Genomic DNA, 24,666 nt, shown 5'->3' with positions numbered 1-24,666 from the left:
GTAGATCCAAGAGGCAAAATTGGGTTAAAGTTGCTCCTCTGTGATTAGAAATAAGGAAACACTGACATCTAGTGGTTGCTTTAGGTGTAGAGCGTCTCCAGTTGTGGATTAGCTAAAACAAGTAGAAATATTGTAGAAAAGATTTAACTTTAAACTAAAGTCAGGATTCAAATTTTGATGCTGTTAATTTCTAAGATATGAATATGTTTATATTTCACCAAGTGATAAAACGTTAATTGTCAGTCGAAGTCGCTTCAGGTTTTTGGTCGTAAATTGTAACTGTTAAAAAATCAGATTCTGCAACAATACATCTTGTATATCCTTTGTCCTGTGAGTGTGTGGTGTGTCTTTTTAATGTAAAACATTTGTCGTCGTCCACAGAGGCCGTTTCGTTTCTACTGATCTTGATGCCAATCCCAAAAGTCTTGTGATCTTTCTGCTCCCAGGTAACAGTTCAGATGTACATGAAGACTCCAACTCGTCTCCCACAGAGTCAAAGTCCAGACGGTTCAGTCAGGAAACACCAAACGTAAGGTTTGGACCTTCTCAGAGTTAAGAGAACCTGACTGGTTTGGTTGGAGTTCTTTTGTTGGTTTGTCTGTACAAAGAAGATGAGTTAACTAAGACAGAGGAAGAGTATTTCAAAACCTCAAAAGGAAATAAGATCCTAAAACATCAATCTGGAAACATTTGGATGTAGCACTGTGCCTCGTTTCTATTGAGCGGTACATTACAGGTTGGTGTGGTTTGGTACGTTATTTTAACTGCTTTCATTGTAAAAATGGTCCAGCAACCAATCCATACTGCACCATTCCTGACTCCCTGCAGCTGAAGGTCCTCCATGGGACTGTGAGACAGTCAGGTTGAAGCTACTAGCATCACGCAACACAGTCCATTGATTGGCAGACAGAAAATGTCACTGCTCATGACATGCATAGTGCATCAAGTTTTTTTCATTGCGTTAGTGAGAAGCCACATTTAGGTTTATCCCACCTGCCTAATGAGAGTCCAACTGATGGCAGAACCAGGGGGGGACCCCAAGCATCCCTCCCCGATGGATACCAACACCACCCAGCTTATTCTGGTGCTTTCCAAGGTGTATTTGATCATAAGGGATGCAGAGTCCCTACAGCAGTAATGTCCATAACGTTGGACATTAGAACAGCCATTGTTCTAGATGTTTTATACGCCGCCCTGGTTAAAACACATGAATTACATCATTGGTTCATTGAGAGGGGTCTGAAAAACTTGGCCACATTTTGGGAAGGTCATTAAGCTGTTTGAATCAGCTGTTTCCTAACAAGAACATGACCACAACCTGCACGATACCAGTCCTTCTGGAGTTAGACACACCTCCCTACAGTGACTTCTGGTTACCTTTTGGGGACCCCAGAAAGGTGGAGGAACCCTAATAGACCCCTGAAGACCCTCAACAAGAAGACGGGATACAGCAACTGAAAACTACTGTTTGTGTTTACATGTCCCTGCTATCACCGGAATCAAATTTTTAAGCCGTTAGCAGGACTGAAGATCATGTTTGCATGCTGAGGAGACAAACCAGGAATTTGAGTTGGTTTGTATTTAAAATCAGGGAAAGGTCTAAAGGTTGTAAATACCGACCCAGAGCCCTGGAGGTCAGAGCCCCCCTTTAATTCAGCTAAACCTGTAGAGATGAGCTTTCAATGAACTGATGTAAGGTGGGGCTTAGGAATCCCAGCAGCTCCAGATGTCTCTGGATGATGACATCATGCCTGAATACTCACTGCTGTTTGGAGAAGTTGAGGGGATTTTATCTTTGGTCACCATCATTTTAATCTTCCAGGTTGGTTGAGTTTGAACAAACAGAGGAAACTGCAGTTTTCGTTTATCAGAACATTTCTCTCTTCATCTGAAAATCTCTGTATGAGAAACACGGTGTGCTCAAAATTAAATGTATTTTTACAGGAGAAAATCCAGCAGTGTCTGGGGACGAGATGAAGTTTGTTTCATGAAAATTTATTCACCTCCTTCAAGCAAAAAAACCCAAAAACAACAAGAAAAAAAACATTTTCTTGCTTCTACGTTTTGAAATTCAAATATTTCAGGAATGGTTTTCTATTCTTACCAATATAGTGACTACCGTTTAATAATTTTATTAAAATAAAGAATTTTGAATCTCAACAATTTAAAAGTGAGCCCGCAACTTCCGGTGACCGACACCGGAAGTGCCTTTGCTAGCTGCTGCTACCGCCGCGGTTGTTGCCGCTCCGAAAAACGGTTCAGCATGACGGTAAGTACATGGGATTTAATTACATTTTTCTGCAAGGTTAACGAAGGACAATAAAAACACACAACAAAACCATCTGCTAAACGTGGCTCTGAGGCAGCGACAACCTTTCTTTTTACAGCACTCAGTCTGTTTATCTTTAGCTAGCTAACCTCTTTCTTTAGCTAGCTAACCTCTTTCTTTAGCTAGCTAGTCTCTTTCTTTAGCTAGCTAACCTCTTTCTTAGGTAGCTAGTCTCTTTCTTTAGCTAGCTAACCTCTTTCTTTAGCTAGCTAGTCTCTGTCTCCAGATTATTTCTCTAGAACCTGTTGGTTCATTAAAAACTGTTAAATAAACCCATCACAGTGTCTGCCTTCAATTCCATGCTTTTTTTTCTCAACTACATTTTATGGCATCGTGGAACCATCAAAAGTGCTCTTTGCCTGTCTGTAAATAAGATAAAAATGTTCCATGTTCTTTGGATGAAAGCAATAAATTAAATCAGTGGTTCTCAAATGGGGGTACGCGTACCCCTGGGGGTATGTAGAGGTACTGCAGGGGTACGTGAAGCTTTTCAAAATATCTTTAAAAAAATCAGTCGGCTCCTCATAACAAGTCTTGGGAAATATTATTTTGTAAAAAGTTCCATGAAATATAAATGTGTGTTCATGCACTGAATTTTATATTCAGTATTTATTTTCAATATCCTTTAAAATAAAACGGACCCAGCGCATGACTACACTGTAACTATGGAGACGTGGCTAAAGCTAGCAGCAATGCTGCTGAAAGTTCAGATAAAGTGAAAAAGAAGAGAAAACCAGAGCCGACGAAGTACAGAACATACATGGAAAAGTATGTTTTAATGGGATTTACGTCCAGGATCTCTGACCCCCCAGGCACTGTGGTTTTTTTTGCGGGGAGAAATTAGCCAACCCTAGCATGCAGCCGGCACACCTCCAGCGGCATCTCACCACAAAACATGGATGTCATGTTGGTAAGACACCGGAGTTCTTCAGGAGAAAACTTTCTGAGTTCAAGTCATTCAAAGCCACAATGCGAAAAGCCAAAGCAACGAGCAAAGACACGCGGTGTCCACTGTCCACCTGCGGCAGGTCTGACCTGTTCCCTCGCCGGTGTTCATGGTGGCAGCACGCCGGCTCTGAACAGCAGGAACGGCAGCTCGGACACAATCGGCGTGTTGCCGGAGGACGCGGCGGACGCCCTGTCCAAGTGTCCCTGCCTGCCTGAGCTGGAGGAGTATCTGTGGAGCAGGAGCTGTGCGACGTGGTGCAGAAATTCAGCAGCCTGGAGTCACCTGAGACGTTAAATGAATTTACGCTTCTGATGAAAAGTTCAGACCAAACCATCCAGAAGCAGAACTAATGAAAATAACAAGCTTTAAATGTTATTAGAAATCAGTTTTAATTGATGAACAGGCTGAAACATTGAATGAAGGTTTAAAACTGATCATCAATAAAATGTAAAAAATGAAACAAGATGACAATCAGTAGATCAATGAAATAAACTATTAGATTTGACTTTATAACAATCAGAAGCAGAAAATATCAGATTTACTGCTGAGGATGTTTCCAAACTCTCCTCTCCAGCAGTAGGACGTCACCTGCAGAGTCACTCAGATTCATCTTCTTCATCTTCATCAGATCAACGATCAACCTGATTAACAGGACAAATGATCAGAGGAGCAGAGTTTTTACCTCCATCATTTAGATAGGGACTGAAGTATGGGTATAGTTCCTGAGTGAAGCAGCAGCCAGTAAAGGAGTAGATCAGAGCTGCAGCATCTGCATCATAGAAGGAGACCAGACCCTCCTCATAATCCACAAACACCCCCACCTTCTGAGGACCAGGATGGAGACGGAGACGGACTGGAGAGTCAGCAGCAGCTTTGTACTCATTTCCATTTCTCAACACAATAGTCCAGAAACCGTTCTGAGGTTTCAGTGTGATGTCTCCTTCCTGTTGATGGATTCTCTGGCCACTCCTAAATCCCAGTTAGGCTTTCCTTTAACCTGAACCTCAAAGTAAAATCTGCCTGAAGAGAAACTCTGCTGTCCTAAAACACACGGACACTGATCAAATCTCTCTGGATTGTCTGGAAGTTTCTTCCTCTCATCTCCATGTTTCACCTGTTTTCCATCATCAGACAGGATGAGTTCACGATGAGCCGAATCAGGATCCAAAGTCACATCAACAGCAAACTGCTGGATCCTCTTCATCTCAGCCTCCATCAATTTCTCTATCATCATCTTCATCTCCTCCTCCAGCTGAGCCACAGCTCTCCTCACCGTCCCCTCATATGATGGTGGATGAACTCTGACCTTTGTCCTGGTGGGTGGAGCATCTTTCAGGGAGGAGAATCTCTGCAGGAGGTGGAGGTGATTTCATTCTGTGAGAGCTGCTTCACCTCAGAGCTCCTCTTCTCCAGCTCAGAGATCTCCTGTTCCAGGTCTGTGATGAAGCCTTCAGCCTGTTTCTCTGCAGCTTCCTGTTTGTCTTGGATCTCCTTGAGGAGCTCCTTCAGGCGTCTCTTAGCAGACTCCATCAGAGCCATGAAGACCTGAACACCTCCAGCTTTCTCTCTGTATGCAGCATCTCTACTGATCTTCACCGACTCTCTGATCTCCTGGATCTTCAGTCGTCTCTCCTGGATCATCTCCTGAACTTCAGCCTCCGTCTTCCTCAGCTCTGCCTTCTTTCCTTCAGATTCTTCTCTCAGAGGAACAAACTCGTGGTTCTTGTGGTCTAAAACAGGACAGACCAAGCAGACGCATGTCTGGTCGGTCCTGCAGAACAGCTCCAGAGGTTTATCGTGCTGCAGACACATCCTCCTCCAGGTTCTCCACCGGCTCCATCAGCTGATGTTTCTTGAGACGTGGAGCGGTCAGGTGAGGCTCCAGGTGAGTCTGGCAGTAGGAGGCCAGACACACCATGCAGGACTTCAGGGCCTTCAGTTTGGGTCCAGTGCAGACGTCACAGGGAACTTCTCCTGGTTTGGCAGCTTGTTGCTCTGAGCTGCTGCTGGCTCCCTGCTGAGCTTCACCTCTGAACTGATCAACCATCTCTTTGAATAAAGTGTTGACTCTCAGCTGAGGCCTGGAGGCGAAACACTCGTTGCACAGAGGACACTTGTAGGGACCATTTGTATCCCAGAGCTGAGTGATGCAGGTTTTGCAGAAGTTGTGTCCACATGGTGTGCTGACTGGATCAGTGAACACATCCAGACAGATGGAGCAGAGAAAACTGATCTTTAGACTGCAGGTTGCTGCCAGAAGACATTTCTGAACTCTGAGGACAGATCAGGGAAACTTCAGTTAAACAAGTTGATTAAGGGGCAGAATTTAGTGTTTTAGAGTCACGGTGATGGACGAATTGAAAACCAGTCACTGGAAATATTAATTTTTTTTTTTTTACCCAAAGATTTATAAATGACAAAAAGAAGATTTGAGCTCATAAGAGGTCAAAGAAAAAAAAAAAACTGAACTCAGGCCAACATACAAACAAACATCACTGACCGAACAAAGAAGTGACATCAGCTGATCAGACCAATTAAGGGTTAACTAAAAATGATACCATTACTAACAAATAACAGTACAGCTACGTTTGACTAAACACCCACAAAAGAAAAGCAAAACTATTAAACTTTAAATGTTTATATTTACTTGAATGTAAAAATGTATCTAAAAGAAGAAAATACAAATTCCCCCAACAACATATCAACACTTGCCAAAGAAATGAACAGCGAGCGTTAATATCACAATTAAAACTAATTAGGATGAAAATAGAAACCAGAACTTTGATACAAGAACCTGGCAACAATAATAATACAAAGGAAAAAACTAATAATATGGGCTGAAGAATGAACTGAAACTAGAGATGAACTGGTGATGAACTGATGAGGAAGAAGGAAAAGAAACTGACAGAAAATTAAAAGACTCGAATAAAAACTAGAATAAACTGAACACATCAGAAACCGTTCAGGAATGAAAATACCAAAATAACTCGGTATTTTAACAGACAGGAAGAAGAAAAGATAGAAAAACTATGAACCATCATCTGCTTCCCTTCTGATGCTCACAAGTCTTTAATAATTTACTGTGTTGGTAGAAAACCAGTAAATCAGTTTTCTGCTGAACTCACCAGAATCAATCTGTTGATGAGAAGAAAATCCTGAACTCAGTTTGGAGGAGAAACGTTTTTGTCCACAGCAGCTCAGACTTTGACCAACTTTTACTTTCTGCAGAGTGACGTTTTGATCTCATGACTCTGTTGCTCCACCTTAATGTGAGTCACTGTAAAGGTGGAGCTTATTGATGCAGTTTATGTTATATATTTGTCATAGGTTGTCACTTTGACTTATTTTGTTGTGGACGTTTATTGATCTGTTAAAGCAGAAAAAGGCAAAACATTAAGGGAGTGATTACTTTTAGAAGCACTATGATAGTTTGTCTTTCCATTCAGCGATGTGCCCTTGTTTTCCCATTGTGATAAATAACTGTAAGAATTATGTCTTTATTAATTATTAACTGAAGTTATCTTTTTGGACTGGACAGAGTTCAGAGGTGGTTTTAACAACCAGCAGGGGGAAGAACTGCCTGAGTTCAAAGTGCTTTACATGATGAAACTATGAAAACAACAGAAGAAACATAAAATGTTTTTCTTTGAAAGCCATAAAAGAAAAATAACTTTTCCTGCAGATGTTCTTCAGGTGATAGAAGGCTGACTTTGTAACTGTCTTTATGTGGCTCTGAAGGTTCAGAGTTCATCATTCCACCCAGATTTCAGCCTGATCGTAATAACTGAATCTGTGCATTGACTCTAGATCTATAACTCTAGATCGTTCCTCTTCAGGTCCAAAGATAAAAACTTCAGTTTGTTTCTGGTTTCATCTCTTGGGTAATCCGTTATGTGACTTCTGTCTGCTTTCATGAAAAATTACCTATTGATACATAGAAGTTCCTGTTCTTTGAGACTTGAACCAGTCAGTTCAGTGGGTGGGAGCGTCCAGCTCTCCAGTCGCTCCAGTAAAGCATTACGATCACTGGTGTTAAACTGAGCACTGAGGTCCAGTAACACCAGAACTTTGGTTCTTCTACTGTCTACATTTATGAAGGTCATGATAATCTCATCTGTATGGTTTCTCTGCGTACATGTTGCAGGGACCGACTCCCCTGATGTTCGCCTCTGCAGCAGGTGACGAAGTGACGGTCCAGATTCTCATCCAGGCCGGAGCTCAGCTCAACCTGCAGGTAACGGCACACCGACCCGGTTTGTTCTGGGTTCGTTTTCACCGTTTCTGTGTCTAAAACATAATTTCATTGTTTTCAGGTTCCTGTCTGCTCCCTGTTCTCAACCATGACGTCACTCCTGAACACATTTCAAAAATATTTTCTAATAACAAATAGAATAAGTGTGGAAGCTAAATCAGTTGGCAAAAAAGACAAATGTTCAGATATTTTGATAGAAAAAGTTGCATTTGATGAGATAATTGCTAAATATTTATTGTTCTGACTCATCCACCACTTCCTGGTGTCGATCTGGTTATAAATGTTTCTCTGCATGCAGTGAGGAATGTTTTTCTGGCCAGGTGTCCACTGGACGCTGCACACCTGGCTGGAGTCGCTGCGCCGGGCTCAGCAGCTCGCAAGGTCAGAGGTCATGGTCGGCCTCCTCAGCGACTTCCCTCCATCCGGGCCGAGGACTCCAGCCCAGAGCTGAAACCCGGTTCAACCGAATGGCCTTCTACTGTTACAGTAAACAGTTTCCTTCTGCTCATCACTTCTCAACATTTTAATTCACACCTTTATTTTTAATGAAGCCTTTAAGTTGTGCCTTTTATTTACTTTGTTCTAAGATTAACTTAAAAATATCTAAAGCTCTAAATGAATGTTAAACTTGCAGCTGCAATCACCAGTTTGAATTTATTGCTTTGTTTATCTTTAAATAATCTGAATTATTATTATCTTTGATGAAAGGTGACCTGCTGGTTCTTAGTAAACACTTTTACACAAAGCGCAGATTAATCAAACGACTGCATAATATCAACACTTTACACTTTCAGATGAATCACATCCGTTAAATTATTAGAAATAATTTCCCATTTGCTGTTTTCACTCATTCAGCTAAAACTTAATATTTCTGAATAAATGAACTCCATGAAGTATGAAACCTGCCAAAGTCAACAGATTTATTCCGTTAGCACTGAATTTGTTCACAGTAACATCACAAGGGAATACATTGCCAGTGGTTCTCCTGCTCCGAGTCCGTTCAGTGTGCTCTGGATTCCCGCAGTAGAAAAAGCGAAGGATGGAAGGTATTGCTTTAGGTTTCCTCTGAACTGAGTCCGTCTCCGAGAACATGAGTGATTAGGATGCAAGTTCACTGTGTGCTTACAGTAATCAAATATAAAGGGGAGGAAGAAGAAAGAGGCGGCAGAAGAATAATTAATATAAAAATAACAATCTGAAGGTAAAATGAATGAAAAAGCTCAGATTAAAAAAATGCATAAAAACCGAGACAGCAAAAGGGAACGGGTGAACATTTCAACAGCGACATGCAAAGAAAAGACGAATGCTGAACATGCAAACAACCGTACGAGGTCAAAGGTCAAAGCTAAGAACAGGAACCCCCCTGGTTTTTTAAATAAGCTCGTCAGGAAAACTGCTTATTTACACGATGAATGTTTGCGTCTGGATTCGCCCGACAGATGGGGTTTCCTCCCAAAGAGGCTAAATCTACATTCTTAAATTACAACAAATCAGTTTCAAACATATATTACAAAGTTTCTCTCCTCAAAACAACAACAGAAAACAAACAGGGAAAAGAAAAATTAAATAAAACAAATTATCTTTAAATAATCAATTTCAGGAACATTCTCTACATCTTTCATATAAATAACTGATAAATAGCGCATGAAAAATGCATTAAAATAGAAAAATACTCAGAGCAGTTCAGTATCGTCTGAAACCTGCAGATAATACAAAAAATAACTTGAATAACAAAATGTAAAAAAAAACACTTTAATGTAACTGAAGTGCTGTCAAAAGTGCAACATAACAGAAAGACATTTTACTGACAACGTGGTCACACCAGAATCGGTCAAAACTAAATTAAAACCTGTAAAAATAGTTAAACTGTGTGAAGATGTCTTAGTTGTAATCTGCTAAACTGACAGCAGAGGGCGCCAGCTGCAAAGAAATCTATTTTAAACAGAAAACACAAGAGAAAAATATTTCATCTGGTGTATTTATTATGTAGTGTCAAGCACCCAATAATGGCCCAGAATGTCACCTTTTCTACTTTAGTAATTGGCCCAGAAGGTGGCGCTAGCATCACGGATGTGTTCACTGAAGCTTTATGTTTCTCTAAAGGAAAGTCTTACAGTTCTGGGCTCAAGTTTAATAAAGATAAATTTTAAAAAATCTTCACTTTGAAATCTAAATTTCTCTTTTATACTCAGTAAAGTCATTGTTTGTAAATAAAGAAGATGAAAAGTTTTTCCTTAGCATGTGACTGAGCGACGGTGGCTATGCTAACTACAGCCACTTGAAGCACTGAGGATGAGCTAAAGAGGGTAAATGTTAACTTTGCATCCAACTAATTGTTGATTTTAAGTTTCTGCGTCTCATCAGACTTTGACAACTTAAATAGACAAACGAGGATTAGGAGAAAGATGGCACAGAAATGAACACCAGGCTCTCAGCGTTAGCTAATGGATCGGTCCCTTTCTGGTGTGACCACAGCTGAACATAAATCAACTTAAAACCTAATGTCACAACACAGATCATCAGCTGGCCTGTACAACAGAAGAGATCATTCATCTTTAGAACATCATGGAACGCCCTGGACTATCCTGGTCGCCAGAATCCGTCACAAAAACTCAACTTTAAAAAGAAACCAGAGTCCGTCCCTCCGTCCGCCTCCGATTCAAGTCAGGAATCCCATAAAGGAGTCAGTTCTGTAGTGTTTTGTATGTACATGTGGGGAAAACTGGAAGAGAAAGGATGAAGAGGAGGACAAACGTCACTGTCTTAAGGCCTTTTTTCCTTTTTACAACTCTTCTAAGATGGTCTGCGTTTGGTAATGTTGGGCGAAGTGGAATCAAAAAGGGATGCTCCGCCTTTCCCTCAGCGTCGATCTCGGTGCGGCGGCGGTGGCGGGCCGTGAGCGGGCTGCAGCTGAGGAGCCGTCGAGGTTAATAGCTATTATGGATGATCCCTGGTGGCAGAGACAAGTCAAGCCATCACACATGTGAGGAGGACACAGAGGGACACAAGGGGAGGACAGCAAAGCTACATTTGCTACTAGTTCTTAAAATACTGATGGACTTTTAAACTGAGCCATTTCCATTATACAGTACAAAATTTATAGGCAAAAAGTAGATTTTATTTTCTTAACTTTCACTCGGAGCTAAAGGGTAAAGTTAGCAGCTCTCTGCTTCTTAATGACCTGATTCCTGCTTTTCATCTAGTCATGCACAGCTACTGCTCCTTAAGGGTGTTCCTGTGTCCTGTTGCTGGCGGCCATCTTTGTTTTGTCTTTGCCTGGGGGGCATTTAGAGTCATTGGGCGGGGTCTGGCTGGGCCTGCTGCCGGGGCATGCTTGGTGGGGGAGCTAGTCGAGGTAGGGGCGCCTGGGGAGTGCGACGCCTGGATGTTCTTCTCGTCTGAAAAAAGCGTTTAATACGTCAAAGAAGTTACTCAACGGGCTGCCTACACAGACGGGAAGAAAAGAAAAGAAAAAACACAAAGAGAGAGAGAACAAACAACAGATGAGCAATGGGGTCAACATGAGGAGAAGGAGAGGAGGTGATGAGATGAGGAGCGGAGCAGGAGAAAAGGAGGCCGACACCTCGGCCAGGAAACGGTTTACAGTGAAGCAGATTTAAACCGTTACCTGTATATAAATAATCAGATTACTGAGCGGGCAGGTCAGCAGATAGCAGAGGTATGTCATGAAACACCAGGCGGTTGCTGAAGCATCCTACAGTGAGTGAAGGTCTCCAGATACAGTGGCTCTGTGGAGGCTGATGGTTCCTTTCGGGTTGGCATGAGAACCAGGTGGCACATCGATCTGTAAAGACGATTTCCCTTCTGATTGTCCAGTAGACTCGGTTTTATTGGGATCCAAGGTTGCAACATCTGTTCAGCTGCTGTGGATCTTTCTCTCTGCTCTGAGTCGAACCAACCAAACCTTTTGACCAACCTGTTCCCCTCCGGGCCTGTGGGGGCGCTGCACCAAGAACCACTGAAGGAAACGACACAAAAACCTCTGATAAAAACACGGAGCACAACTTCTTTCTTCAAATGGAAACAAAAATGGGGCGGCGTCAGATTTCAGCCAACCAGAGTTTGACTACTTGTTCCCCAAATGCACCGGACTTCCCAGACAAACGAGTTCAGAGCCGGTGTGAATGCTGCCTCAATCAACCGGAACAAACCCAAAGAGATGATTTTTTTTCTAGTCAGTGAATGCATCAGACCTTAGTGCAGCGGTCTGTGCTAACTGTAACACTCTTCCGTGTGGAAGTTGTTACTACAGGAAGAAAACTCAAAGTTGGCTACATTCAGCCTCAGTGAGATGAAGTCAGAGGAAGATGCTGGAATCTGATGTTCCAAGGAGCAACACCAAATCTTTTTGCTTGTTTGTGGTTTTGGTCAAAGTTTTTGGTGCAAAACCAGAAGTTTGGTGCAGAATGTCAAAGTTTTTTTTCACTAACAGCATTTTACAAATATGGTGAAGAATCCAACTGACCCAGTAAACACTGAGACGGACCACAGCTCATTACTTCTGCTTAAATGATGGTAATTTCAAATATCAGCTAAAGTCAAGTCACCTGAAATCTGATTGGTGGATCTGATGACCTTCACTCATTGACTGTTGGATGCTTCGGTGACTGCCTGTGACCCTTGTGATGTAAATACTGACCTATGGTGCCAGTTGCAGTTTGCAGCCCCTCATAAAGCAAAACCCTCACATGATGTCCAAACTGGTTTCATCCCCAGATTTAATGTTTGTGGTTTTGTTGTAATTTATCCATATTTAACTTCAGTCTCAGTTTCTCCTGCGTGATGAAGGGCCCAGAAAAGCACTGGAAGACATTTCATCATGTGGGTCAGAACCAGAGATTCTGCAAAGGAGCTCCACCTTAAGCTGTTACATAACCAGCTTTATGGTGAAAATGCTTTTAAATTAAAACAGATGCAGCATTTTCCTAAAAGTAGGTAAAACTAAAATCCATTAGCTGGACAATGATGTGAATAACAGATTTATATAACTACACTAAAACATGACAAATGAATCACATTTTACTTAAGACTAAAACTAATCTGGCTCTTGCCAGGTGTGATGTCAGAGCTTTTAGCTGATAATAGATCAAATCTGAATTACAAATGTAAAAAAAATAAATGTCACAGTGGTTAAAGGTAAAATCTAAATCCACTGTTAGCTTGTTGCGCTACTAACTAAAGCTACGTTGTTGCACAACTGGAAAATTGGAAACCGACCAAAAATCATTGACAGCATTACTATTAGCAACAGAGGCTAATAGAGCATTTTCATTATTATGTTTAGTAAGAAATGTTGGATATTGGCCATGAGATCAATATTAATGATATCGGCCTGAATGTTCCTATCAATACATCCTCTGTTCTTGTTTCCAGCGTCTCCCAAAACTTGTTTTTGGACCCAACATCATCATCAACATCCATCACAGAACTCACAACAATGCATCCATTTGTTTGAACAGATATTGTTAATAAACAGTCGATAATAAACATGCAACAGTAGAACAAACGTCACACATTACTGCCACGTTAGTGCAGAACAGTGTCTGGATCTGATGGGCTTTGGTTATGTCATAGCAACTTACCATTTCTCCTCTCCAACATCTCCTATTCACATCATGTTGGTATTTAGTGTCAGTGATTTTATATTTTTGGTTCTGGACGGTTCTGTGGAACGATGACTGACCCACAGTGAGGTGAAACCATGCCGGGTCCAAACAGAACCACATTCATCTTATCAATCATTTCTCCTTCACGTTCACAGGAAAAATAAAACATCCACGCAAAGCAGAAATTATTAGTGTGGGATAAAACGATTATTTTTCAGTATCATAAACATTCATTAAATTATTGAAACTTTTTATTTTATTTTATTTTTTAGATTTTTACAGTTTTTAACTAAACTATCTACAGATCTAATTTCATATGTTAATTTTCTGTTTAGTTTTTTTTATGAAGCTGTTTTTTATATAAGTTAGTGAACGTATTAAGAAAAAAATTAATTTATATTTAGACAGTTCTATACATTTAAAATTCATTATGGTGATGCACATAACCAAGATTTCAAAAAAAGTTGTGCCTTTAATTTAGTTTATTCTACAATTAACAAATATCTAAAGCTCTTATATTTTTATATATATTAGATATTTTTTTGTTTAAAATAAAATTTGATCTCAAATTGTCTGCCATGAAAAACATTTGAAACATAAATGACCTGTTAAGATGAATTTTCACGACTCAAACACACGTGTTAGTGCGGACTGGTGGTGCTGGTGACAAGCCGCAGAAAGTTTGCTGTGACGTGTTAAAAGCCAGAAGTTGATCCAGTTTAACCAGAGCTCCCAGTTCGTATGGGTCTTACCGCGTTTGGAGGGTTTACTGGCCGAGCGCTGGGAGCCGTCTGGGAGGAGAGGAAGAGACCCAGCACTCTCACAAACATCCGCCACAAACCTCCACGCCAACGCTCGGCTGTTTCACCTTCACAGCTCAATCAGTCTAATTACGGCCAGTTTACCGTCAACCAGAGGTTAAAACCCAAAGCCGCAGAAAAAAGAATCAATAAACCTTCAAATCCAGAACCTACATCAATGTAATTTGATGCCTTTTATGGAGAATCTGCAAAAACGTTTCCTGAAAAATCAGAAACAGAAACTGTGATTTAAAAACTGAAGGAGCAGCAAAAGCAAAGAGGTGGATTAGCCGTGCCCGAAATTCAGATGTTAGCATATCATGGTAGTCTTCAGTCAGAGGTCTATTCAGATTCACTGGAAGACTGACTGCTATTGGAGATCCTTGCTGCCCACAGCATTAACCACCACAGCGACGCTGGCGATACTCAGACGACGAGTTTTAATTTCCCTTTGGGGCAAATAAAGTCCAGAAATAATCTGACAGGAAACCTGGGCTGCGGATCAGAGATGTTCTCACAATCTGACAGATTAGAAGAACTTTAATTGCAGATGTTTGATGCTGATCTCAGGAAGTATTTCTTTCGTTTTCGTCCTGCAGATGTTTGTCTTTCTGCTGGATTAATTCAACAGGATAAAAATCACATGAAAGCTTCTGAAATTATTTCACTGGAAAAACACAAAATATTAACAAGTATTTCTCACTTCGTTCTTATTGCAGAAATCTTACAACCCTGGAATTAAGATTGATTTACATGCAGGAAACAAGTTGGATTTAAGTTAATAATGACTTGATATTTATTAAAATCATCAGCTAAGATCAACATTAAGCTGAAAAACTAGTTTTATCTTAATTCAAGTGTTCTAAGATAAAAGCTAGACTGAAATAATTTTGTGTTTTTACAGGGTGTGAGAACTTCTGAATGTTAAAATGTGCTGCTGATGATGATGATGATGATAGATGTTTTCTCCAAACCTTTTGAACCTTGACCTCTAGACACTGACGTGGAATGAAGGGGTTAACATTCGGTTTGAGTATTAAACCGACAGAAGGTCATCAGGGTCACATGAGGTCAGCTGGACATGCAGGTTCCTTCTGAATGAATGAAGATGGCGACTCATCCAGAACCAGAAAACACAAACCCAGACCAGGCCGGAGCCCGGTTCGATCCGGTTCTGATCCGGTTCGATCCGGTTCTGATCGGTCCGGTCCGGCCGTGTGTGGGTTCGGGTTTCCATGGAGCATCCAGGTGGGTTTGGAGTGAAGCAGTGCATGATGGGAAGCAGGGCGGCGTGGAAGGGCGATGAGATAACGGGTCCCCAGCTTGTAGCTGCTGCTCTTCACCACAAGAGGGAGCCGTTACCAAGGCAAACAACCACAGTGAGGACATGAAGAAAGGGACAGACAGACACCTGGAGAACACAGTCACTCTTTCTTCCCTTCAGTGCGTCTTTCTGATCAGAACCAGAACCGGGACGGCCCGGCTTTCTGCTGAGCGCAGCGCTGAGTGAGACCCCTGCTGTCCGGAGGCTGAACTACGCCTGCTGAGTGTCCAGAAACGCCGCCGGCTCACTGCGGAGCCGCACAGGTCGACGCGTGCGGCATGGGATGGGGAGCATGCAGGGGAGATGGGGAGTGCTAAAGCGGGTGCCGATCCGAGCCGAGGTGCTGTGGTTGAGGAAGAGGAGGAGGAGGAAGAGCTGGACTTACCAGAAATCTGCGGCTGGATGCCCGGCTGGTCGTTGGAGCTGAGCAGCTGCGCCTGGATGGTTTCCACCACGCGCTTAAAACGCCGACTTATACCTGACAGGAAGAGCAAACATACCCCTGCTTAGAAACAAGATATAAATGATTTAAATCTGATTCAAAGTTAATCCAGTCCAACATCTGTCTTCAAAAATCAGAGTCCAGACGAGTGAACAGCAGCGTCTCCTTTACAAATGTACAAAACTCTGTCAAGATTCCATTCATGGAAAAAAACACAATATTGCAAATGAACACGACCCTCCAACCACTTCCTGTCGTCGTCTTCGTGGTTTACGGCGACATGTTGATCATGCGATGCACAAAACTGTTTTCACTGCAAGTCCAATAAGGCAAAAATAAAAGATAAATAAATGAATAAATCATCTCATCTTGGAGCCAAAGCTACGTATCTAAAAAATATTTCTTTCAAAGTTGGAGTTTCCATCAGACAAATTTACTAAAACGTCAAATTGTGAAACGACTTGTTGATTGGAAGAACAGCTGCTGATTCCCAGAGTTTGGAGCAAATAGTTACATTTACTAGAGTAACAAATATGTTTAAAAACAGGCACACCTGCAGTTTCTGTTAGTTTCATAAGTTTTAGATTGAAAAAACAAAATTACTTGGGAAAATTTTTCTTTTGACTGATTTTGTAATAATTTAATTTTGATCTGTAAAATATCAACATTTCCACTGATGACGTGATGCAAGAATGTAAAATATTCCATCAATATCTTGAGTCAAATACTTTTTAATCTTAAATAGTTTCTTGGACGGACACTTTTCATTTGTACTCGAGTAAAATATGCAGTTCTACTCTGAGTTGAGTTTAAGTTTGGGTGATTGCTAACCTGCGGTGTGTGTGTGTGTGTGTGTGTGTGTGTGTGTGTGTGTGTGTGTGTGTGTGTGTGTGTGTGTGTGTGTGTGTGTGTGTGTTTACCTGACAGCAGGGTGAAGGTGACGGAGTAGATGCCGTTCTCCTTGGTGGCGCCGCTGCTCTCTGTGTAGGTGATGTCCACCTGGAACTTGACCGGCTTCTGGAAAACCGTGGGACCGGCCGTGGATTTGTACTCGGCTCTGAAGCTGGTCTGAGAAATGACGCTGTGGCTCAGGCTGGGGATCTGAACACACACACACACACAGCGTAGCGTTGTGACGGATGGCGTGGATTCACCGCGGTGCGGCGTTGCGCAGCGTCTGGCCGACAGACAGGCTCAATCTGAAGCTCTCTTCAGGTTCAGATCATACTCAAACTGACGGAAACGTTTTGCTTCCAGTGAGAAATAAAACCTTTTTTTTTCAGCACAAACAGGAAACAAGCACAGGAAGCTGACATCAGATAACCTGAACACATTTTTTAAAATGAATAAATTGTATTTATTAAAGAGAAGAAAAATGATCCAAATCATCCTGCAGGAAATTAACTGAGCCCTAAAAGTAATAACTCGCTGTATTTTTTGAAAATGTCTGAAGGAGCCTTTCCAGCATGATGTTTAAGTCCAGACTTTGACTAGGCCCATCTAAATGCTGCTAGCTGCTTCTCCCTTCATAACCTTCCTGTTGGATCTTTTTCAGCAGCACAGGAACATTTTACGCCCAGCAGTGTGCAGAAATCTGACGGGTCGAACCGGGAACTTCCTGTTTCACACACTGGCTGCAGTTTGAGCTGCTGCCACTAGGTGTCCCACTTCATACACAGTCAGCCTTTAATATCTGAGTTTAAATCTTTGTCTTCTGTGTTTATGGTACTGAGACTAGTTATAGTTTATATTTACATGTTTTTAATTAAAATATTTAGTTAAAAAGTTACAGAAAAGTTTTCAGTTTTCTGATCAGAACCTGAAGATGAGCAGCTGATTCCCTCTCTAACGTCAGCAGATCGGGCTTTGACTGTTCCACTCACAGACAGGAAGGCGTGAACGATGTCGGCCTTGATGGAGCTCAGAGGTTTGTCCCGGATCACGATGAAGATCTGCTCCTCTTTCTCCAGGTTGATGAAGTTCCCAAACCACGACTTCTTAGCCAGCCTGCAGGAACCAATCAGGAGTCACCAAAACAAAAACAACATCCTGGAAAACCTGGAAAACTCCTGGAAAGTTCTTAAAGCTGTGTGAATTTGACTGTATGTGGTAGACCTGAGGAAGCATGAGAATAAATCTTCAGATTAACCTGATTTATTCCCTGCTGGGCGACGCCAGCCTTTCTATTTCTGTTAGTTATTTATAACGCTGTGACTGCAGCAGCGTGGCGTCAGCTGACTCATCCAGCTGCTTCCTGCGTCACATTCCCACCTTCCCTTCTGCTTCACTGACTTGTTTCATGTAAGGGACGACAGGAAGAGCTGAACTCACTCTGGAGACGAGTCTGGGGTCAGGCTGGACATGTCCTCCTGGGTGGGAACTGCAAACAAAACATCTGGATTACAGCGACTGTCTCGAACAGTTTCCTACGATATTAAAACGATCATCAGGATCTAGTTTGTTGTAACGTATTAAAGCTCCTTTAACTCTTCACCTTTCATCTTGCAGGAATCATAATTTATTATCAATCTGGGCTGCGATGGACCGAACCACAGCGGCGCTTCATGGTTTCACAAACCGCAGCAGCTTTTCCAGTTTGGATTCCTGAGCTGTGAATCTCTGCAGCTCCTCCAGAGCCACCTGGTTCTCTGCCAGTCCAGATGGATGAAATTTAAAATAATAACCAATCTGTCTTTGGTTGGTTTGGCTTTTCATTTCAAAACAAAATCACAAAAATTAAATATATTCTATATGCGGCGTTTTGCGACTTCGTTTTTTAGGCGACTGTCACAAATACAAATTAAACAGGATCCTTCAGCTGCTGCAGGTGAAACCAGAGCGGTTCGATTTTGTGCTGCATTTTGATACTATTTGGATCAGATGAAGTGATGCTGCAGCGTTTTCCCATCATACCTTGCATTTTCCTGCGGTGGAAGCGCGGTGAGCCCAGGAAGCTGTTCTTGATGGAGTTGAGGCGCGTCCTCCAGGGCATCCCGCCGATGGACGGGCTCGGCGGCGGCGTGGGGCTCGGCGTGCCGGCCGGGCTGTCCTTGGCGTGTGCACCGGCGTGCCCTTCGGGGTGGGGAGGGGGCTCCCTCTGGGGGAGGGGTGTGGGGTTACCTGCGTGATGGGGACAGATTTGGCGTTGTGGTCAGGGTGGAGGTGGCGGCGGAGCGGGGACAGGGGGGCACCGGGGACAGCGGGATGGACAGCTTGGGGGGGACGGTGAGGGGAGGGTGGCGTCTGGTCCGCGGGCTGCTGGGGGCCGGGGGCTGGCTCGCCGTGGACGGCTCGGGTTTGGCGGCGCCGGGGGTCTGGGCCGTGTGGGGCAGCGGGTTGGACCTGGTGGTCTGCAGGGGCTTGTCTGACACTTTGGGCTTGGCGGGGAGCGTCTGCGTGCGGGGGTGCATGAGGGGGGACCCCATCTTTGGCTGGTAGGGCGCGCGGGGCCCCACCCCGTTCAGGTGCGTAGGGCTGCAGTTCGGGGACTGACAGAGATCGGGGGACTGGGGCGGGACGAAAAACCGGCGGTGGGGCTGCGGTTGGCCATGCAGCGTGACACGTGACAGCAGCGTCGGCCAATGAGAAAGCCAGAAAAAGTTCATTCCAATACAGAAGAAATGAGATTAAAACAGCCAGAAATGGAACAAAATGGTGGGAGGAGTGGAGCAGGCAGGAGGAGGTGAGAGTGCAAGAAAGAAAGAAAACAGGACATGCTATTAGCAGAGTGATCAGCCAATCAGGAGGCAGCAGTGAAGCATTCATGAAGGGATGCACCGAGTTCAAACCCAAGTAGCTTTAGTTTTAATCCTCATTTAGCATTTGACCTGAAAATCAGCCATCAGTAAAAAGTCTTTATCTTCTGGAACGTCGGTGCATCCCTGAACACTAGCAGCTTGGTGACCCAGCTAACAGACTTAGCTTAGCCCTCCGCCGGGGAGAGCAGCCAGAGAGCATGCTCAGTGCTGACATAGGAAGGATGACTGATCGGATCTGGTCGGATCAGCCAGAACCCACAGAACGCAGTGGACCAAAACACAAGACCAGCCAGCCAGTTCAGAGTGGGGACCATCAGTTAGCATCGTCATCATGCTAACCGTTAGCATCGTCATCATGCTAACTGTTAGCATAGCCATCATGCTAACTGTTTAGGGATTAGCCGGAGTTTGTCAAATAATCTGTCACATTTTTATGCTAAATATTGACAAGGCTAATATCACGCTAAAGGCTAGTTAGCATATTAAGTATGTCAACTATGGCTAGGTTAGTATGTTAAATGCTACTGTTGCAGATAGCTTATAATTTTTGCTGCTATGTCATGTGGATTAAAATTGAGCTCCACATAATCCTTATTTACATATTTTTTTATTCTAAGTTATTGCAGTTTTAATTATGCTAGTGTGCGCTAAAGCCGAGAATGTTGCGTATGCTGATGAAAAATTACAGTTAGCACATTAATTATGCTAATATTGCAATCAGGATTACATGGTGATTATTTATGGTCATATTGAAATAAAGGCCATTAAATGATTAGAAAAGAAAACTGATTATGGGTCAGTTAGCATAATACCTGCATTAAGTTACCACTAGCTAACGCAACTGAGGTAGCATGTTATTTTGCTAACATTCTGATCAGGGTCTGTTATTACAGTCTGTTGATAAATAGTGCATAAAAATAAATAAATAGGGATCAATTAGCAGTTCAGCTATGCTAATATCTCAGTTAAGGTCATCTGGTGAATTGATTTTAACCTAACCTTTGGTTACAATTATTTTGTATTCATTATGCTAACATTAGAGTCAGTTGGCTAATTATGCCGACAGCATATAAAATGTACCAACTCTGTTGATGTGTTAACTGGGATGATAATGTAATTAAATCATCCAGAACATTATTTATGTTAACAGTGAGGAAAGTTACCATATGGATTAGAGTTAGTATTTTAATAACGCTGTAAAGCAATAAGAGCTGCATATGAGATACTAATATCTTATTACAGTTAGCACATTAGCTATGCTATAAAAACAACATTAAGGCTTTTTAATTCTCCTAACTGACTGAAGGTCAGTCAGGCTGTTAAGAAAATGATATTTAAAACATTTACTGAGCAAAACATTAATCTCTTATTTGAATTGAATTTATATTTTCTATTTTATTATATTCCCAGCAGACATGTATTACCTCAAAAGGTACATTAGAGGACAGTGAGGACAGAACCAAACAGTCCAGATTCTTTGCAGTGACCTGGTGATCGGATCAGCAGGTCCAGACGTACGGAAGAACATCTCTGGATCTGAGACGGATCCAGAATCACCTCATCTAAAGCTCTGTGTGACGCCACTGCAGAATCAGCTGGTCCATCATCACCATCATCATCACCACCACCATCATCATCATCTCACCACAGCTGAAGGACTTCACCATGAAAAGTCCCAACGGTCTGGAAACGCTCTGAGTGGCTGCTGATGGCAGTCTGAGGTGGAGGACTGTGTGTGTGTGTGTGTGTGTGTGTGTGTGTGTGTGTGTGTTGTGTGTGTGTGTGTGTGTGTGTGTGTGTGTGTGTGTGTGTGTGTGTGGTGTGTGTGTGTGTGTGTGTGTGTGTGTGTGTGAAGCATGCCAGCAGAGCCAGCAGGTGGGATGCAGGACGCAGGCTTACCCTGGGGCTGCTGAGGGGGCTGGTGGACAGACCGGAGGACGCTCCACTGATCGACCGCGACCTGCAGCAACGACATCAGGTGAGAATGCAGCAACAAAACATTTCAGTCAAACTTCAATTAACTCGGTTAGAAGTGAAGAAATTGACCCGTTTTCCTTCCTATTCCACATTTTTAATTTCTAATCTGTTTTGATGAAACCAAACATTTCAGAATTAATCAAAAGTTTTTAGGTTTTGTAATGTAGTTTATAATTTACTGTCTGTGCAACAATATACATGAAACCAGTGGAAAATAAATATGGGATTAAACATTTTGGGGAGAAATGTTATTCTGATTTATTCTATTTAATCTGTTATGACTAAGAGACATTAGCACTGTGTAAAATCTACTGATTTTAACATGATTGTAAATGATCAACATTAAATCTCTCTGTGCCTGGAGGGACTTTTTATTAATAACAGCGGATGAGATTAAAAACTGATTCTGTTTATAAACAATCATTTCTATATGTAGCTGAGAACAAGGCCTGGATAACCTTTGACCTTTAAGCAAAGTGAATCTGTTTATTAATATTAAAGATCAACAAATACTGAAGTTTGTTTTTCTTTTTGCAAAGATCATAAAACGTTTCATTTTTCTGCTTTTACTGAGAAAATGAAGTTGAATCAAAAGGTTTTTATGCTGGAATCAGTTTAACCAGTTTAACCAGTTTAACCAGTTCAACACAGCGACTCAATAAAAGTCACAGACAGTGATGAAGTGACGTCATGGTAATTATGATTTATTTGTTTATGTAATTTATTAAAGTAAATGGAGGAAGTTTGAGCTGCATCTGAAGCGTTAACTGATGAAAACATGTCAGCATTTTAAACGCGTATCAAACGTTTAATTCATCAGCGCTGCGTCTTCTTTCTGCTCATCACCAGCTTTTCCATTTTTCATTCTCGCCTCATTAACTTTTCATTTTCCCTGTTTTCCACTCTGACGTCGTCACAGACCAGCAGCAGGAAGTGGAAACACGCCGAGCTGCCGAGGTTTTCTGGCTGCAGCTTCGCTTGGTGGGAAATTAAAACTGGAAGCAGTAAATCAGAATTTAACACTTTTGACCTGAAAGTAGAAACAGCGACAGAAACGTCCAGAAAACCAAAGGAGGCAGAAAAACCAGGAAGTTAGAGGATCCACTGCAGAAACGTTTTACATTAATAAACGTCAAAACAAGCTGGATTTTATCTGACTGAACAGCTCCACCTGCTGCTCCACCTGCAGCTCCACCTTCAGCTCCACCTTCAGCTCCACCTGCTGCTCCACCTGCAGCTCCACCTGCTGCTCCACCTGCAGCTCCACCTGCTGCTCCACCTTCAGCTCCACCTGCAGCTCCACCCGCAGACTCTGTCCAGGCTGCTGCCGCTTCACATGAGGCTCCATTATCATAAACTCATCACTGCGACGCCGTCCAGTCCGAACGCCGGCAGCTCTCCGGATCGGAGCGGTAAATTAATTCCTGCGTCGTTTCGCCCCGATTAGACGATGAGTGAGATAACGGGCTGCTGAGTGCTGTTTGCCCTCCATCTGCATTCCTGCCAATTAATTTATGCTAATCTGCATCCAGGCCCACAAACGACTCGCTAACGGGGTTTTCCTGCCGCAGCAAACATGGCGTCCGACTGCAGCGCATCGTTCCCGCTGCGCGCTGGAGGAGGAACTTCCTGCTCCTCTCACAGGAAACAAACGAATCCAGGATTTCACTTCACGCTTCATTCTGGCGTCTGATCCGGACCTGTGGAGGTTCTGCAGTGAGTTCAGGGTGTTGAGTTGAAATTCATCCACAGTAACTCCAATGTTGTTGGTTTGTTCCTGAAATTTCCTCCAATTTTTACCCTTAAAAAATGAAGTTTGCATAAAAACTGAAGAAAACGTCCTTCAGACGTCCTTCAGACGTTTCCTTCAAACGAAACGTCTGAAGGAAATTTTAAAGGTTTTCAGTAGCAAATTATGTTGGATTACTGACCAAAGACTAAATATAGACTAAATGTTTTATTAGAGTATTTTAATTTGACCCTTTTAGATGTAAAAGCTGATTTCTGCTCGATGTGGCTCCATGCTTTTTGATCGGAGGCTTCAGACGATGAGTTGGATTTTATTGAAACATTTAAAGTTTTACTGAGTCTGGAGTTTTGATCAAATACTTTATTTGCAGAATTCATTGGAAACTGAACAACCTGAGATTTACAATTTAGTAAATCTGTTGGGACTCAAAGTCAAAAAGTCACATCTCTGCATTTTTGACTAATTATTGTCAATCAGTTTATTAAGCTTTTGGTTTGTCTTTTTATCTCTTCATAGACGTTTCATTTTGAAGATAAACTGTCTTCAGATTTAACATTTTCTGCCCCAAAAGAAATAAAATCAGTTTCTGCTGCAGCTTCAACGTTTGGGAGGGAAAATAAGGGAGTAAAGAAAGAAAAGCTGGTGGGAGACAACAGACGAGGAACGGAGCAGCGCCGTACCTTTCCTCCTTGCTGCAGTTAGCGTTTGTGATATCCAAGCTTTTACTGAAAACAGATTTGCTAAAAAAAGACAAAACAAAAAGGGAGGAAAAAAACGAAGAGACAGAAAAATGATCACATGAAGGAGGCCAGAGGTTCAGCATGCAGCAGACAGAAACTTTATCAAACGGTTCAGATATCATGCAAAGGTCGAAAAATAGAGCAGAAAACGCATTCAGAGGTCAGAGGTCAACCCCACCAACTGGTTTCCATCCACTCATGTCATTTATTGGTTTATTTGAACTTTTTCTGTTGGGCTCAAATATTTAAATAAAGTCAGGTTAGTCCATCAGAACCCGCCAGTTAGAGGTCCAGTCCTCCAGAACCTCAGTGCCAGAACACTCTGTCCTCTCAGAACCAGCCTGGAACCAAGTTCTGCTGGAAAACCCAAACGAGTCGAAGTTTCAACCACCCAGCTGTTGATTTTAGGTGAAGTTGAGCTTCATGTGACCCAGTATTAATCTCAGCAGGAGAATGGAGCAGAGCAGGGTTCTGGAGCGGTCCTGGAACGGTCCGGGAGCGGTTCTGGAGCGGTCCGGGAGCGGTTCTGGAGCGGTCCGGGAGCGGTTCTGGAGCGGTCCGGGAGCGGTTCAGCTGGAGTTCCTCAGGGCTCAGTCTTAGGTCTCTTTCCTCAGAACGTCTGGTCCGGTGCGGCGCCGACGATACGCAGGTCGTCCTTGTTGGGTTTTATGGTTCATTCACACCAGAACTCTGGTTCCACTGGGCTGAACGACGGTAA

General features: G+C 42.6%; 1 protein-coding gene and 1 pseudogene across 1 annotated transcript; both read right to left on the bottom strand.

Moving 5' to 3' along the window:
* Positions 1–3,907: 3,907 nt before the first annotated feature.
* On the bottom strand, positions 3,908–6,511 carry LOC129356073 (E3 ubiquitin-protein ligase TRIM11-like). Its single transcript, XM_055025687.1, is given in 6 exon segments — positions 3,908–4,215; positions 4,218–4,646; positions 4,649–5,094; positions 5,096–5,505; positions 5,507–5,551; positions 6,404–6,511. Coding segments are annotated over 5 exon segments (1,629 nt in total). The 5' UTR covers positions 5,543–5,551; positions 6,404–6,511.
* Positions 6,512–8,715: 2,204 nt separating this feature from the next.
* The window catches only part of LOC129356079 (serine/threonine-protein kinase BRSK2-like), an 85,847-nt pseudogene continuing 69,896 nt past the window's right edge, over positions 8,716–24,666 (bottom strand).

This window comes from Poeciliopsis prolifica, unplaced genomic scaffold, assembly GCF_027474105.1.
Source record: "Poeciliopsis prolifica strain line A6 unplaced genomic scaffold, Auburn_PproV2 SCAFFOLD155, whole genome shotgun sequence".
Taxonomy (NCBI): domain Eukaryota; kingdom Metazoa; phylum Chordata; class Actinopteri; order Cyprinodontiformes; family Poeciliidae; genus Poeciliopsis; species Poeciliopsis prolifica.
This window is presented reverse-complemented; position numbering and strand designations above follow the sequence as displayed.